General features: G+C 33.8%; 1 protein-coding gene across 1 annotated transcript in view; it reads right to left on the reverse strand.

Annotated features, from left to right (window-relative positions):
• Nucleotides 1-7,966: 7,966 nt before the first annotated feature.
• LOC128984283 (uncharacterized) overlaps nucleotides 7,967-19,351 on the reverse strand; it is an 87,157-nt gene continuing 75,772 nt past the window's right edge. The window contains exons 3-4 of the mRNA XM_054403586.1: nucleotides 15,834-15,842; nucleotides 7,967-8,202 (exon numbers count right to left, since the gene is read on the reverse strand). Of these exons, the coding sequence (XP_054259561.1) occupies nucleotides 7,967-8,202; nucleotides 15,834-15,842 (245 nt within the window). The remainder of the gene's footprint in view (nucleotides 8,203-15,833; nucleotides 15,843-19,351) is intronic.

Raw genomic sequence — 19,351 nt, forward strand, 5'->3', positions numbered from 1 at the left:
ATGGTACCCATCGTGACAAACTATTTGTACCTGCCTATATTATGGACCGTGTCCCACTGGGTTGGTAACATTATTTAAAATAACATGACATTTTTGCTGTAAAATATTGTACAAAGAGAAAATACTATTTAAGCAGCTACTGTCATGACAGAAAGGTCATATTCCTTTTAAGCTTGATCACATAATCCTTTATAAGATACGTTGATTAACAATATGTAAACGTCAATATACAGGGTGGCTGAAAAGTAACTTGCACCCCCACTTAACTTTTCAACCATTTCATATATTTGAAATCAGTTTGCGGCAACCTTCTTAGTTATAAGGGGCTACAATAATTATGGTCAATTGTGAAAATTTTGCCCTTAGGGGTAGCGGGGGTAGGGGGTAGCTCACAATTTTCAAATGACAAGTATAGTCGAGTTTGGTATCATTTTATAGGTCTTAAAGAAACATGAACATTGACGTAAATAAAAACCAAAATCGGCTCACTAATAACAAAATGGCGCCCTAAAACGTTTCAAATCCAAATAACCATGAGGGTGGCAAAAAAATTTACTTGCACCCTCTTTAACTTTTTAACTATTTGAGATATTTGAAATCGGTTTGCAGCAACTTGTTTGGGAATGAAGGGCTACAATAATTATGGTCAGTTTAGAAAATTTTGCCCTTAGGGGTAGCGGGGGTAGGGGGTAGCTAAAAAATTTCAAATAGCAGCTATAAACGAGTTTGGTATCATTTTGTAGGTCTTGACGAAACATAACGAATAACATAAAGAAAATAGAAATCGGACCATTAATAACAAAATGGCAGCTAAGAATGATTGAGAAAATGGTTATTTAAAGTAATTTTGAGCTGCCATTTTGTTATTAATGGTCCGATTTCTATTTTCTTTATGTTAATTGTTATGTTTCGTCAAGATCTACAAAATGATACCAAACTCAACTATACTTGCTGTTTGAACATTTTGAGCTACCCCCTACCCCCGCTACCCCTGTGCAACAGAACACAGTCATCAAATCAGTTAACTTACAAGCAGTTCTCCTAATTGATGCTTGTGCTGTACTGTGGACAATGCATTATCCTTCTTCAGGAACTGTGAATTACTTTTAACTGCGTTTTAAATTATAGTTTTTTTGAATTAAGAAAAAAAACACTGTTCTTTAGTTAAGTCAAAATAAGGTCCAAAATTAAACGTAAGGTACCGTAAAATAAATAAAATATATTTCTTCCCCCATATATTCCAAAATATATGGGATTTTTTCAACAATAAAAATCAAGAAAATCCAAGTGGCGGAAAGCCACCATTTTGGAAAAAAACTTCCGCCATATTGGATTTATGTAAGCTTTTAGTAAAACATCAATAATTTGACAACTAATCGGCTTATAAATCTGCGGTTTGTCTTTATAGCTTCCTCATCAAGTTTACTTTAAAATAATAATAATTTTATACCATTTAAATTTTGATTTATTTAAAAGAGACAGCTTTTAATGGAAACAATAGCAAATTTCAACGATTTTTTTTAGTAAAACCTTAAATGTTTGCAAATACAAACTCATGTGATAAGAACATTCATATTTTGTGGCTCTTAAAAGAATTTGCATTACATTTTGAACAATTATCAACCTCATATCAGTTTGTATATTGCTTTGAAGGAAGATATATTATGGTATATATTTGTTATTAGTCTTCAACTTGGAACGCTAGCCGTGCTGCACCACTACATCTCCAATACAGTCCAATATGTATCCAAAATGTATAATACACTTTGAGGTGGGAAAAAATTGCTTTGAGAACATTTAAGACATACTTTGGAATCATACATTCATACATATAGGGCAACAATGTATAAAACAAATCTGACAAAATCCGAATGTGAGGAACACTGAAAAAGTAGGGGTTTTGAAACATACCAAATTCAATTTTTCATAATAGACAATTACACTAGTAGTCAGAAAAATATAGGATATGACCTCTAAAATAGAATTTCAATGAAACGTTTTATGGTTTTACTTTTATTGTTTGGTGTGCAGTGTGACATATTAAAAGTTGTTAAAAATTCCTAAAATCCCGAGAAAACCCTAATTAAAAATGTGGCTTATCCCAACATTGGACAAATTTTAATGTCATTAATCACTTTAATTTTTATTAATCACTGAATAAAATTTGACAAATTTAAAATTAGTCATGGACCTTTATTTAAAATTAAATTATTTTTATTTTAAAAACTATCTTTTGTTAAATACATATATCCCCAATATGAATAAAATAAAATTACTCTGAAAATTTAAAAATTACTTTGAATAAAAATACATAATTTATCCTTCACTAAACAAAATTTGACAAATTTCAATTGAATCATGGAATTTTATTTAAAATTAAATTGTTTTTATTTTGAAAACTGTCTTTAGTTAAATGGGCCTACATATATCACCAATCTTAAATAACTCCAAAAATTCTTTATAGTCTGAAATAAACCCTTAAATATGGTTTGTATTCTAATCTTACCTTAGTTTAAACAATAATAATTACGAGGACAGAGGTTTTAAAGTACAAGGTTTAATGGCAAATAAATGGTTTAAATAAGGTTACAAAAATTGTTCAGGGGTGGGGATTCGTGCTGGCTGAATCAAAAGATTTCGTTGATGCCGAATTTAAATTTTCAATAAGTACGGTGAGTTATAATTATAAATTCACATAAATAAGAACATGGTTGAAATTTACTTGTAATCTTGACCCCAGATGCGCTGTATTTTAAATGGAGGATTTTTTTTAAATAATAATTTTGGATAAGCCAATGAATAAATTTTGATGATCAATTATATATCGTTAGGCTAGAATGACAGGGTTCCAACTAACCACAACCTAATTTTTAGAAAACAGCCCGCAAAGTTTGATTATTTCACTACATGTGTCTTTTTTACTAGATGTTTAATTTTGGTTAACACATTCACTGCTAATGATATGTAATACTTTTATAAATGGCTAAAAAACATAAACATTAACATGATCAGGTTAATTGAGTGACAATATATCTTTAATTAAATAAATTTTATACTATAAATTGTGGATTAAAATATATTATGTAATTATATACATCATGTATTATATATCTGCTAATATACTTATGACGCACAAGTGCGTCATTAGCAGTGAACGTGTTAATAGGGTTGTTACTATGGTATTTGAGAACTTTGGGACTAATTTTCATTAAATTTAGTTGCATAGCAACAAATTTATGAGAGAAAAAAAATTCGGTTGGAACCTTGTCACTTTATATACTCTATATTTTATAAACGACAAGGTTTCAAGTAGAAGTTGGAACCTTTTCATACCAATTTTAATCATTAGTTAGATTAGTTTCTAGGGAGTAAAAAACATAAAGAAGTAGCAGATACCATGAACTAGAGCAGTATTAGCAAGGGGTTTGTAAAATAATAATGCTGGAATAATTTTATGAAATGAGTTTTATAAATTTATCATACAAGGGGTAAAAAAAGTTTCTTAAGCCTGCGCTCTCCAACAGTCCTATAGTCTTAAGATAACTGAGCAAAACTCACGGTCTTGTAAGGGCATGAATTTGAACATTGATTTAATGTCTTTTACTTTATCTTCCGGCAGGGCTACCTTAGAATTAGAGATTTTAGGTTTGATCAATCTCCATATTGGAATGTCGGCTTCTTCGTCCCTCTTCTTTGACTTCTCTGATTTCCTTCCTTTCTTAGAAGCTGAGGTAAACCTCAAGTTCACTGTTACCTCATTTCCTTCCAAGAAAGAAGTTTTATACATGATACATGAAGTTTTAAAATTGATACAGGTGCCGAAATTAATGTAATTAATCAAAATGTGTTCAATTCTCTTGGTACAGATGTCAACCTAGGCGACACTGATGTGCACCTAACCTCCTATACAGGTTAGAGGTTAAATGTAACAGGTAAATGCACTTTGAATGTAGTTCATAAGAATGAAACTCACTTCTTAGAATTTTTTGTTGTAAAAGCTAAAGCTCCATGTATTTTAGGTCTTTCAGATTCTGTTGAGCTAAACTTGATAAAAAGAGTAAACTCTCTTCAAAACAATGAAGTAGGGCTAGGGTCTAGCTCTGACACAAGTGCTAATAGGCCTAGGCCTACTTGTAATCAGGTTACAACGTACCAAGTTGTTTCTGGTCTCAAACTACTCAGTAAATGTATGGCTTTAATTTCAATATTCACTAAATAAAATCTGACAAATTTAAAATGAGACTTGGCCTTTTATTTAAAATTAAATAATTTTTATTTTGAAAATTGTTTTAAGTTAAAGAGGATAATCCACTATTCTAAATAAGTAATCCTTAGCTAAAATAAGTCATTACTTTGACGAATTATTTAAGACTTGTAATGACTCAAAATCCAATGTTTATAATTATAGTCCTTATTTAAATTCCAAACTCAATCTTGTTATATTTTCAATAATTGTTCATTGTTAATATTATTAAAACCATATTGTCTCAACATAAAATAAACGGCATAAATGTGTAATAATAATAATATAACTATCACAAAAGCACGTACTCTAGTCGTGAAATGAGAGTTTTAATGTACCATCTTCGCATGCACGTTGGATGATTAATTAATCATCTTGTTTTGCCATTCGACAGCACCCTCATTAAGAAAGTAGTGTTTGTACACCTTACGTTTTTGTTTCGCCTTTTTGGTTTGTTGTTGGGGGCCTACACGAGAAACGCTTGTAAGACCTGCAGTTTCTTCTCGCCAAGAGCCCTCAATAACTTGTCCTAGATTGAAGTCATCGTAGTCTACAGAACCTCTAACAAAATATGTGTGTGCTGATTGTTTCCTCAAGTAGTTATGGAGAGCACAAGCAGCTAAAACTACTTTGTCAATAGTTTCGGGTTGCAAAGGAAGAGGTTTCTCAAACACTCGAAATCTGCTAACCAACATACCAAAAGCATTTTCAACAATGTGACGGGCGTTGGACAGTCTGTAGTTGAAAACCTTTTCTTCGAAGAAAAGCAAAGATCCCGGATACGGTTTCATCAGGAACTCTTTTAACGGAAATGCGTCATCTCCGACAATAACGCCGTCCGGTGGAAGACGCCCATTTTGCAAAGCTTCGAGTAGAGAACTTTGGCCAAACACTCTGCCGTCAGATCCAGAGCCGTTACTTCCAACTTCAACGTATGTGAAATTAATTGTAGTCGTGATCTACTAAAATCCATAAGAATGATGCTGTGCGACTTTTTATAGTTGAAAAATGTGCTGCCACAGTTTTCAGGTGCTCTGATATTTATGTGCTTTCCATCTATAGCACTGTAGCAGCCTGGGAAATGCCATCTGTTCCTGAAACCATTTTCTATGTGTTTCCATTCTTCCACAGTTGTAGGCGCCTGTAACAGATATATGAATTTAATATGCCTATATTAATTTAAAATAACAATAAAAATAACAATACTGCTTACACTAATCGTCTATTTCAGGAGTCGCCAAAAATAATTCCATGCAAGAAACAAGCTATGAACGAAACAACAATAAATGAAGACCAAGATTCTACAACTATAGACGCAACGCTAGATATCGGAGAAGAAGAGGATTTAGAAGAGTCACTCATTGACAATGTTACAAATGAAGAACCCCTAGAAGTTTCAAGTACTAAAGTAAATCGACCGCCACTGGATAAGCAACAGGACGTTATCCCTAAAAAGGTTCGGAACCGGTCCAAAATACAGCAAATTGCTGCTACTGCCCCAGAATTAAAGCAACTCAGCCAAAATATTTCAAAATCAGATAATAACAAGCCTTCTGTAGATAATAAATTCGATGTATTCGGAAAGCATATTGCTTCTCAATTGAAGCAGTTGACAGCTGAACATTCTATAACCGCTATTGGAGAGATTAACACAATATTAACAAATAAGCGTCTTGCTTCTTTACTGGGAGTAGCCGTAGCTCCCAACACAAATGAATCGTCACAAACGTCTCCAATCTATATATTAATAGGCAAGCATGTTTCTTTAAAACCATTTTTCTCAGCTCATGTGCATCACAGAGAAAATCTACGCATACCGTTAGAAAGATATTTTCATGTAGAAGTGCAGAATCCCTTTGAAAACAAAAATAGGCTTAAATATAAGCACAAAAAATGAATTTGGAATTTAATGAAAATTAACATGGGCTTTATGGGTTGCCATGCTGGTGACGAAATAACAACGAAATATAAACAGAAAATCAAAATAAATTGAAGAAATTCCAATCACATGTTTTATTTACAGCGTGGGGTGAAAATAGAGAAGCCTGTTCTACCTCTACATTCCATCCCCATGTTAAAGTTGTCACCAGTTTTGTAATTAAATTCGTCGTAGTTGATGTGAGCCACCAACAGATTGCGCTGATCTAAATGATTAATTTCTGTCGAACACACAATGTTTTTTACCAAGTCAAGTCAAACTTTTTGAATGACTTATTATGAGCTATAGCAACTGTTATGACCTATTAACTTTGTCAGCAATAAAAAAAAAAGACAATACAATTTAAGACCCACATTCGTTGACTTGCTCACACAACCACATGTTTTTTAATTTAAAAAAATGGCGACAGCTGGTCTATATAGATGGAATGTCTACTTCAGTATCCAATAGTCAATTCGTGTACATTACATGATTGTGGTCGAGTTTTCGACCACTGGACGACCACTAGTATACATTATTACAGAAAATGTAGGGAATTACTCCCAAGAAGTGGAAATTCCCTGCACAAGCTCTGACGAAGATGCCAGTACTTAATGTTGTAACTGCCTGGTTGAAGGATAAGCATCATTACAACTAAGATGCCAGTAATTTTTTTTTTAATTTTGAAATATTGTCAACCCTCTGTTTGGAAGTTACATTAACTGTAATTGTCCTACAGTATGATTCATTTGTGATAATAATGAGTTGATTTAGTCCCATATTTTCTTCAAATAATGTTTATTTCTTGATTATAAACAGTTTGTTGACAAATTATGGAATAAGGCAGGTGTTTTTCTGAAACCTCTAAGTGATTCTGGTACAACCATGGTGCCTAGTTGTAACCCCTTTTTAAATGTATATTAACAATACAGATCGCTGCAAAAACGACATAACGTAACAAACTCTTGGTCCCAGATATTCCCCATTTCATCATTCCTAAGATCACTCCCTAATTGATGTATAGTACAATTTAAGGAGGAAAACCTATTTTATGTCAACTTTTGAGTCAATTTTTTTTGTCAGGAGTTTTTAAATAATGCTCAAAACATTTAATGATTGAATTTACATTAAACTAAAGACTCAATACACTTGTATGTATTGCATATATAGGAAAAGAGATTTGTTTTTACTTAAGGGAGATTACAATGAAACAATGAACTTCAAATTATAGTAAAAAATGATGAGTTAGCTTATTGAAATTTCAAGATATGCTAAATGTTTCAAATTTTGTTTTTGCTTAACTCGTTTTTATGGGAAATAAATAAACAATAACATACAATATATACTTATCGACACACTTCACAACAAACCAAACTTGTTTCTTACAATACTACTGAACAGCTAAACTTTGTCATCCTGCCATGGTACTCTACCCTCAGGACTATTGAAGTAAGTTACGAAATTGTTTCTGTAGACATATGCCGTCTTCACGCCACGTGGCAAACGCTGGCTTTCTTCAGGCTGGATTTCATGGAGCCCAGTCACTTCCAGGGTATCTTCGAACCTATAGCCGTCTCTTTCTCGCACGTAGTTGTGGAGTGCACAAGCTGCTTTAAAACTGTCTGAGCATTGCATACCTTAAGATTTATTGGTCTGTGTAATATTCTCCACTTATTTGTTAGCAGTCCAAATGTGCATTCTACATATCTGTGGGCTGATGACAGTCGGTAGTTAAAAATCCTCGTCTCTCGTGCCAAACTACGTCCTGGGAAAGGATGCATTAGATTAACATGAATACCAAACGCTTAATCTCCAACTAGTACGTAGGGAAGGGGGTTGATGCTAGGTGATATTTTTTCAGTAACGGGAATGTTCAGCGTTCCATGATGGAATGCCTTTCCGAAAGTCGAGCCTTCAAATATTGTTGGGTCAGCGTCTTTACCCAATGAGCCAATATCTACGTAAACGAACTTATAATCACTGTCTGCGATGGCCAATATTGCTATTGAAAAATAGCTTTTGTAGTTGTAGTAACTTGAGCCTGAATGCTCAGGTTTAATGATCCGTATATGTTATATTTCACAGCCACAGATTCACACTCTGAGCTGGTACTGGGAACTGTGGGAACAAAAGGAGTAGCGGATGTTTCAGTCTGTGTTATGTATTTACTGTCTCTAGAACACTGTTTATCTGACGACTCATTTATTTTTTTAAATAACACGATAGCTTCGGTGTTTTCATCAGTTTATTTAGTTTTGCACATTCTTTCTCTCTCTTTTGTTTGCGTTATTCCCCACCACAATACTTCTTTAAAATTGTTGCCTATTAAAAAAAAGAAAAAAGCTATCAATATTGTAAGGACCATAACATACTATGTTAAAACAGAACCGGATTTTTTCTAAAATCCTATTTTTCGTTGTTTTATGGGGTTATTATGGGAAAATTACATAATTTACAACAACTTTTGAACCGTAATTTTTACAGAAATGGGATTCGTACCATTTTGTTCATAATTTAAAGGGCTACAACATACTAAATGGTTATCAAAATTGTTCGGGACATTTTTGAGAAAATCCTATTTTTCCGGGGTTTTATGGGAAAATCCCCATTAAAAATCAAAATAAAAAAAAAAAAATTAAAAACGCCTGGAGATACCACGGATTAGAACCTATATACAAAATTTCTTCGAAATCGGACCACAGGTGTAGTCCCTAGCTACACATCCAGACACACAGACATGACTTCAAATACCACTTTTTGGGTCCCCACTCAAAATTCAAACTCGCAAATTTTGACGAAAACAATACTTTCTCCATATACTATGGTATAGGAGGAGAAAGTAAAAGGCAATGCCTAGTTCCGAATCAACTAGGCCTAAGTTTAGTTAACTTTTATTTTTTAGTTGTTGGGCCTACCAAATCAGCGTCTCAATTTATAGGCTAAGTGGTTATTTTGAAAATAACGAACTATCCGATCTATATTATATTAGAAAATTATTATAACAAAAATCAAAGATACAAACTGAACAAGACTGACGACGATTGCAAAGAGAAGCGCTGATTGTTAAAAGGTGACTCACTTACTCACTACACTACACATCACAATACACTTACACTGAACACCAACGAGAACTCTTCAACACCAAAACTAAAATATTCTCTCCTCCAGCAACAAATATTCCAAGAAAATCATATTTTACAAACGATACGTTGATTACACTGTTACATAATAGTATAGCCTATATATTAACTTTATACAGGGTGAATAAAAAGTCAAGACCCTCCCCCCTCTATTATTTTTCCAAGTAAATATACAGAGATATCCTTTTGGCGGTTGAGCAATCTTAGCAGAAAGTTTCATTTTATCATTTTGAAATTTTTGAGTGTCCCCCCAAAAGGGGAGATTTGGGGGGCAACTCAAATATTTTAAATGTAAACCCCCTGTAGTCCGTCAAATGTTGTGGAAAATCAACGGTAAAATTGTTAATTTTGGCTGCCATTTTGGATAGAGAAGAGATAGTGAGCTCTGGTTTTCACCATTCTTTAAGTTTTTGTAAACAATTCAGAATGATGTGTCACTTGAAGGGGGTTTACATTTAAAATTTTTGAGTTCCTGTAAAGGCGTTAGTACTAGCATTTATCAATAATATTAGTCTTCATGGATAATTAATAACCACAACTAGTTTGGAGTAAGCCATCTTTAATAGTTAGACTGATTGGGGTCACCGACTTGGTGACATCATCATGAGCATAGAGGATTTACATAAGTGGTGTGACAATATTATATAACTATATGACATCTCCCTTCTTTACAAAAGATATTTAATTTAACACAGAATATTCAAGAAAAATTTCAGATGAATTAACATATAAAAATGACAAACAAGTTATGAAATATAAAAATGACAAACAAGTTATTCAGCAGTTGGTGGCTGATCAGACATAAGAACATAATATAACTTAACCTAACAAAAATACAAAAGAGTCACTGATATGAGATACAATAAATGATGAAGGAAAGCTTTCATGAAATACAAAGTGATATTACAAGTTGAGACATTGATAATGAAATACAAAGTGAATGATAAATGAGCTTACATAAATACAAAGTGACGTTACATAAAATACAAAGTGAAGTTACAAGTTCAGGAATTCATAATGACATATAAAATGGGTGATAAGTTACATTGGGCTAATTAAAAATGTAAATGTATTCTTGGAATATTCAATGCTAAATCAGCTAATAATAAAACAAAATTTAAATTGACAATTTTTCTTTATGGCTTACCTCCATTTTTTTATACATTTGCCTTATTAACAAACATTGGCTTATAAAACAAACTCAATACCTTAACTGGAATTACTGCTTGAATAAAATACACTTCGAAATCTGTTTTCCATAAAGCATTTCAGATAGCACGAGAAAAACAAATCATCATTAGGCCTACATAAGAGAATAATAAAAGGATAACTAAAAAATACAAATTCACTGTGAAGGGAATACAGTACACATGAAATTACAAGTTCATTTTGATTGGCCTATTAACATTTCTGCCAAACCTAGTTGTATAGGGCCTACTCCCGGGACTTACATGATGGTGGGGGTAGGCACTGGTACAACGGTTGGTGGGGTTTTTAGGACACAATCATCTTTCTTTGGTGTTCTTCTTGGGGATTTACATGGGCTAGGCCTACTAACTTTTGTGTCATAACCTTCATCATATTCAAATGATACATTACAATTAGAGTCATTGACAAGATTACCTTGTTTTTTGTGCACTGGTTTCAAATGAAACCTGTTACGAACATATGTCTTACCATTTTCAGTATTAACATAGTAGGACCTAGGACTAACATTTGATTTTTGTATTTTACCTTTTTCCCAAGAGGAACAATTCGATTTACGTACAAACACACTTTCATTGTTAGCAAGATTACGCATAGGGCGTGTTTTCCTATCATAATAGAATTTTTGCTGTTTCTGTCTAAGAGATAGGTTATGTTTCACATTCTTTGTGATTCTTGGTTTCAATTGACAAGTTCTGAGTGGAAAAATACCTCTTATTTTCCTGCTGAACAAGATTTCAGCTGGTGATGGGAGGCCTGAGCTGATTGGAGTATTCCGATACTCTAGCAAAATTAAGTAGGGGTCGGTACCCTCTAGGCTTGACTTTTTTAACAAATTCTTTATTGTTTGTACGTTACGCTCAACCATACCATTAGATTGTGAAAAGTAAGGGCTGGTTCTTGTGTGTTTAAAATTCCAGCTACAAGAAAATTCTTCAAACGAATGTGAAATAAACTGTACATCGTTACCTGTGATAACTTCCTCAGGTATCCCATGCCGGCTGAATACTTGTTTCAATACATTTATTACATAATCAGAAGTAGTGCTAGGCAGGTGGATCACCTCTGGATATTTTGAAAAATAGTCTACGATCAGTAGATACATCTTTTGATTTAACTGAAATAGATCAATACCTATCTTGTCCCATGGAACATCTGGAATAGAATGTTGCATTAATGGTTCCTTACGATTACTGTTAGAGTAAGTCAGACATGTTTCACAAGTATTTACCATATTTACAATCTGTGAATACATATTTGGCCAATACACACAGTCTTTTGCTTTCAACAAGGTCTTATTTACGCCAAGATGAGTTAGGTGTAATCTAAAAAGCATTTCCTTTCTCAAACATTTTGGAATTACTATTGTATTGTCTTTCAAAATCAAATTCTTAGATTTACAGTAAGACAAACTGTCTTTAACACTCCAATATTGTCTTATAACCTCAGGAAGATTTTTTTGTTTTGAGGCCATTTACTTAACAAAAAATGTTTAAGATGTTTCAACTCTACATCTGAATCAGTTAGTTGAGAAAGCTTACACAGTTTGACATCAGAAATATTAATACTATTGATTACAGCACATACCTGAGCTTCAATGCTTTCGTCCACGCACAAATCATCCGATTTTGTTGACATTAGACATGACCTTGATAAGGTGTCCAATACATACATCAACTCACCTTTCTTATAGATCAAAGTTAAGTCAAATTTTTGTAGCCTAAGTAACATTCGCTGTAAGCGAGGAGGACAATTAACAAGGTTTTTCTTAACAATAGAGATCAATGGCTTATGGTCGGTTTCAACCACAAAATGTTTACCATATACATACTGGTAGAACTTTTCACAACCAAAAAGTACAGCGAGCATCTCTTTTTCAATTTGACTATACGATTGTTGCACATCACTTAACGCTTTAGAGGCGTATGCCACTGGGAGATCATTTTGCAAAATTGATGCACCTAGGCCATAAGAGCATCCATAGAGATGACAATAGGTTTGTTTATGTCAAAAAACTGTAAAATAGGACTGCTAGATACTGACGACTTTAAATCATTAAAAGCCTTCTCATGTTCTGGAGACCAAATTAAAATCAGAATCTTTTTTAATTAGACCGCGCAATGGCAGTGTGACATCTGAGAGATTGGGTAGAAATTTGCCTACATAGTTAACCAATCCCAGAAACCTTTCAAGTTCTTTCTTGTCTGTGGGTGCTGGCATCAAAGTTATGGCTTTAACTTTCTCATCATCAGGGGTAATACCAGCCTTACTTATCTTGTGACCAAGATAATTTAACTCAGTAATTGCAAATTTACACTTACTTTAATTTTACATTTTCAGCCCTGAGTTTCAAAAGAACATCTCTCAGGCGCTGATCGTGCTGTTTACGATCAGAACCATACACCAGAATGTCATCGACATATACACTTACTCCTTCCAAGTCCTGTAAGAGGAAAGACATTTTTTCCTGAAATACCTCACTTGATACATTTAAACCATAAGGTAACCTCAAAAATTTGTACCGTCCAAAGGGTGTATTAAATACACAAAGATCAGAACTTGGTTTGCACAACTTAACATGTAAAAAGCATCTTTTGTATCCAATATGCTAAAAACCGTAGCTCCTGAGAGCCTAGAACTAATATCTTCAAACGTTGGCATTTGAAAATGTTGCCTTTTGATTGCTGCATTTATATCTTTAGGGTCGAGACACAATCGTAAATCACAATTTTTTTTATGTACAATTGTCAAAGAATTTACCCAATCAGTAGGATAATCTACCTTACAAACAATACCAGATTTTTCTAGTTGAGTTAGCTTAGCTTTGAGCTTGGCCTGCAAGGCCAATGGAACTTTGCGCAGTGGATGTATCGTAGGACTAACATTGTCCTTCAATACAATAGTATATTCACCTTTAAGACAACCTATGCCTTCAAATACATCCGAAAATTCTTTAAAAATTGAGTTACTATTTACACTATTTACATTATCACTACATGACTTGAGCCTAATTGATCCACTCTTCGAATAAGGTCGAGCTTTGTACTCGCTTGGAGGCCTAAAAGACAAGGACATTTACCTTTAGTGACAAAAAACTGTACATCATGATTATTACCTTTGTAATTACATTTGAGTGTGCACTTACCTAATATGTTAAGCTTTTGACCTGTACAAGAGGTGAGACTAGTACCAGTAGGTATTAAATTATGTGTATCAATACCTAACATTTCAACTACATCAATGTTTATGAGATTAGCCTGTGCACCACTATCAATCTTAAATCTAGCGTTAACAAAATCATTGAGAGTTAGGTCTACTAACCATTCTTTGTCGTCATTACTAGGCTTCTTCTGGTCGATAGCATTTATACAACCTAAAACTAGTTCAGTTTCATTCTCGTCGACTGCATGCACACCTTTACTAAAACACTGAGAGGCATAATGCCCTATTTTGTGACATTGTGAACACTTTTTGCCGTAGGCTGAACACTGACCAAGTTTGTGGAAGTAGCCACATTTTGAACAGGGTGAATTAAATCTTTTACCTTGGGATGTCTTCTTAAATCGATTCCAGCCGCTCGCAGCGTTGTTAGGCCTACCTCGGTTGCCGTCACCATTAGGAGTCGAGTTGGATGTAAATGCAGGAGCATTTTTAGAATGTTGTTGATTGCGACTAGATGTCTTATTTTTAACTTTAATCTTGTTAACTTCTAGGCCTATATTTTCAGCGTTGTTACAAATACCAGCAAGTTGAACTTTACTTTGCTCATAGGCCCTACAAACTTCAAGTGCTTTAACTAAATCAAGATCCTTGATTCTTAGGAGTCGATCCTTTAAGACAGTGTCTTTTATACCTAGGATTATTTGATCCTTGATAAGGCTATCATTGAGTGAACTAAACTCACAACTTGAACTAAGGTCTCTTAATTCTGTGACATAATTGTCAATAGTCTCTCCGTCCCGTTGGTGTCTAAGAAAGAATTTATGCCTTTCATATGTTACATTTTTCTCAGGCATAAAATAGTCATCAAATTGTTTTAATACTTTTTCAAAACTATTCCTGTCAGTTTCTGGTGAAAAAACAAAATTGTTAAAAACCTTAAGAGCCCTATCACCTATGACACTGAGTAAAAGTGATACTTGATATTCTGAATCCTCTAGATTGTTCTTAGAAGCTTTAAGATAGATACCAAACTTTTGTTTAAAAAATTTCCAATTATCAGACATGTTACCTGTCCACTGCAGGTCGGAGGGCATACGTACAAAAGCATTTTGTAGCAGTTTTACCTTTTCCTCTTTAGGTTTTTCTTCAAGATCATTCCCCATTGCAATAAATCATTTAAATATTTCCGTATGTTAATTTAGAGAACTGCGCCATGTAACTGTCCCCAAGGGGGGATTCGGGGGACAACTAAAAATGTTTCAAAAGAAACCCTTATCAAGTGACACCTCATTTTGAAGTGAAAGAATTGGGAAAACCAGAGCTCGCTATCTCTTCTCTATCCAAAATGGCAGCCAATATTAACAATTTTACAATTGATTTTCCACAACATTTGACGGGCTACCATTTTGGATAGAGAAGAGATAGTGACCTCTAGTTTTCACCATTCTTTAAGTTTTTGTAAACACTTCAAAATGAGGTGTCACTTGAAGGGGGTTTACATTTAAAAAATTTGAGTTGCCCCCCAAATCCCCCCTTTTCGGGGGACACTCAAAAATTTTATAATGATAAAATGAAACTCCTTGCTAAGATTACTCAACCACCAAAAGGATATCTCTGTATATTTACTTGGAAAAATATTAGAGGGGGGGGGGGTCTTGACTTTTTATTCACCCTGTATAGTACCTATGTTGTTAAAGGACTCTATGATATACTTAAGGCTGTGGTGTCCAGTTTACTATTTTTTTGTAACTCAACACATGTCAGACGGAACTCAAGATGATGTAATAAACTACTTCAATGTTTAAGCATGGTGTCTTATTTTAAATCCAAATGAATCTTGATTAATTATAAATATTACCTAAGTAATATTGAACATGGTGTAGGTATGGAGTCAAGTGTTATTTTTTATCTACATAGCATCGATGTGAAAGACATTGTTATAGAAATAGAAGTAATGAATTAGAAACTAACCTAACATGGATTTCAAGCCGCCGCGTGGTTTAGTGATTGACGACAATGTTGCTAACAATTGGACATTATTTAAACAAAATTTCAAAAACTTTCAAAATTTCAAAAAATGAAAGCAAAGAAGACAAGGTCAAAATAGCTATGCTGTTAAATTGCATAGGTGATGAAGGGATAGAAATGTACAACACATTTTAACCTGAAAAAGCTGATACACTGCAAAAGGTAAATGATAATTATTTCATGCCCAAAAAGAATGTTGTCTATAACAGGTATAAATTTTTTTCAAGAATTCAGCAAGAAAATGAATTAATTGGACATTTTGTAACTGCTCTAAAGAGTCTAGCAAAGCCGTGTGAGTTCAAAGAAGACGAGGAGAGTCTAATTCGTGATCGTGTAGTGATTGGTATAGTGGATAAACAGCTTCAAGAAGTACTTTTACGAGAAAGTGACCTAACCTTGACTAAAGCTTTAAATCAGTGTCGAACCGCTGAACTGAGTAAACAGCAAGCGCAAGTAATGCAAGGTAAGGTAGGTCTGAGTAACATAGGCTTACATGCAATCAATAATACGAGACCTAAGTCGTACAATAATGGAAGAAGTTTTAGTTCTCAGAATAACAAAGCTAGTAATACTAGGCCTAATGAAAAACAAAGCTACCAGTCTTCTACAGTACGTGAAGATAAAAAGACAGCTCAAACATACAACTGTTATAAGTGTGGAACTGAACATACAAAGGCTAACTGTCCAGTGTACGGAAGAACGTGTAAAAATTGTGGACTTAAGAATCATTATGCCTTTGGTTGTCAAAGAAGTGCCAATAAAAGTAAGCCAAATCATAATAAAACTGTACATGAATCTAAGCTAGGGCTAGAGGACATGGAAGATATTTTTATAAGTGCCCTATTCCAAGAAGCCACAAGTTCACAGTCCAGTCCGCAGCTTGCAGCCCAAGGAGGGGTCCAGTTCAAAGATGTGTCCAGAGAGGTCGTCGAGAAGATAACTTAGAGGACACTACCAAAATGAGGAATGCAATTTTTGCAACACTGGATCACTGTAGATCAACCGATGTGATCCCAAGACACGACTAGTGTCCGTCCGGCAGTGATAGTTGGTGTTTTTACCAGAGAGATTTAGCCAACAATGAGGTGCCAAGAACACATTCAGAGCATATAAAAACACCAATAAACCAAACTGTGTAACACTATATTTTGCCGCTATACAATCGCCTTTCTACCGAACAACTACTCCAAAAATGCTCTTCAGGCCAAACGCAAAACGCTAATGAGGCCCTTCACGGACTCATATGGAGCAAATGCCCTAAGGTATAACCTAACCTAACCTTTGTATCCCAAAGAAAGGTTAAAGCTGGTGTTGAAGAAGGAATTTGTATATACAATGAAGGTCACCTCATTACCATTGCTAACTTCCTTTAGAAATCAGGAACGTCCCCTGGGTCACACACCGTGCGCTACGCTGCGAAGAAAGATTAGCAACGGCTACGACTGCGAAAGATGTGGTCAACGGAAAAGTTCAATCGCTACAGGAAGTTAGTGACAAGTGCTCAGCTTGCAGAAGAAGAGAAAAAGTTAGCAGAAGAAGGTGATATCTATGGTGCTGGTCAGTTTTAGTGTCAAAACAACAGACTTTTTTACAGTGTCAAACTAAAACGCTTCTCCCCGAAAGTTGACTTTTTCATGTAAGCTATAGACAAATGTTTGAATAAAATCTAAAGTATTAAACATAGCTTTTGAAATTTTTACCACTTAATCTTAGTTATATTTAGAAGATTTTTGGGTATCAATATTACTCTAGTTTAAAAAATTTTAAATTAAAAAAATATTATATATGTATTTTTTTTTTTTTTTTACTAAAAACGTTATAACATTTTTTTTAAGCAGTACATTAATGTTAAAACCCAAAAAGTTAGTTTTTTTGTAGAGTTGTTTTTAGGCTACAAAAAAAATTGTTCAAATTGGTTAAGAAACAAAAAAGTTCTTCAAACATTAACATACCTCAAAAAACGTTAAAAAAAATCGAATTTTAGGGGTTTAAAAATACCCAAAAAGGTAAAAAAATGTCTGACCACCCAAAACCTCTTTTTTAGTTGCATTAAACATAAAAAGAATATAGCAAGGGTTAAAACCAAGAAATAAAAGAGGGTCAACGTAGTGGCGGATCCCCTTAAGAAAGTGTTACTCTAAGGTTATTCAGTCTGATTATTCTGATCTAATCGCACAAGCTAATTTTGGGTTAGAAAATATTGAAAGACCTAATCAGAATGAATTTGAGAATAATGTTAACATACCAGTACCGGTACCGGTACCTAATATTTTACCTAATAGGCCAGTAACAAACCAAACTACTATATTCGGTCGAACCATCATAAAGCCAAATCATTTTGGAAGGAATATGTTTAAGTCTGTCTGTTCATTTGCTTAATCAAAATTTGTCTTTAGATCGATTTAAATCATTTTGATTAAAAAAAGGAGGATGTTACATAATAGTATAGCCTATATAATAACTTTATAATATGTTATTAAAGGGCTCTATGATATACTTAAGGCTGTGGTGTCCGGTTTACTATTATTGTAACTCAACACATGTCAGACGGATCTCAAGATGATGTAGTAAACTACTTCAATGCTTAAGCATGGTGTCTTATTTCAAATCCAAGTGAATCTTGAATAATTATAAATATTACCTAATTAATATTGAACATACACTCTTTTGCTTTTATAATGAAAACTCTAGACAGCTGCAACTTATCATCAATCATTTGAACAGCATTACACAGAAAATGAAATTCACTCTCGAAATCGAGAATAATAATTCGATTAAACTTTCTGAACCTAACTTTTACCAAATATAACAATAGTAATGACTAAACAATCTATAAAAAGCCTACAACCACAGACCATACAATCCATGAAAACTCCAATCATCCACAATCACACAAGATGGCCGCTTAAAACAGCTTCGTTAATTGACTTCTAACACTACCCATGTCTCAAAGAAACTACAACATTAAATAAGAAATGTTAAAATGTATAGCCGTAAATAACGGTAACAATACAGTATTGTCGACAAAATCATACACAAACAAAAGAACCACCTAAAAAATCATCATAACTTTATTGTTATAGAATATGGACACTGCTTGCATAATACCTTAAAAACTAGCTGAAGAAACATAACATAAGATTGGCCTGCAAAACTTCAAATAAATTAGAAAGCCACATTTCAAAATCTACACAGTTTCAAATAGCCTATAGGACACAGAAGTGCACAAATTATCCTGCAGTGACTGTCTAAAAATGTATATCGGACAAACAGGTCGTTCATTAAAGAGAAGGTTTAATAAACATCTATCCAAGCCTAAATTGCGAACGCAACATTCGAATGAAAACAACAACGTAAGCAGCTGTAGTGATAGCCTATAGATATTTTACATAAATGTACCAAAGGCTCCCTAATGAATTCTGCTTGAATGTTATGCTGAAAGCTATTACATCTAAAAGCAACAAAAAAGTATCCCCTCAACATCTTAAAGAACTTAAACATCTTAAAGTTAAATTTTAGTCGCAACATAGTATTTGACAGGATCGAGGCATTCGATTCAGTTAGTTTCGATCTTCTGTTAGCCAAACTGAGTTTTTACCAATTTGATAGTCGATCTGTGCAGTGGTTTTCCTCCTATATCCGTAATAGGTCACA

Source organism: Macrosteles quadrilineatus, unplaced genomic scaffold (genome assembly GCF_028750875.1).
Source record: "Macrosteles quadrilineatus isolate MER2022 unplaced genomic scaffold, UCM_ALF_1.0 Scaffold_2__2_contigs__length_208266976, whole genome shotgun sequence".
Lineage (NCBI taxonomy): Eukaryota > Metazoa > Arthropoda > Insecta > Hemiptera > Cicadellidae > Macrosteles > Macrosteles quadrilineatus.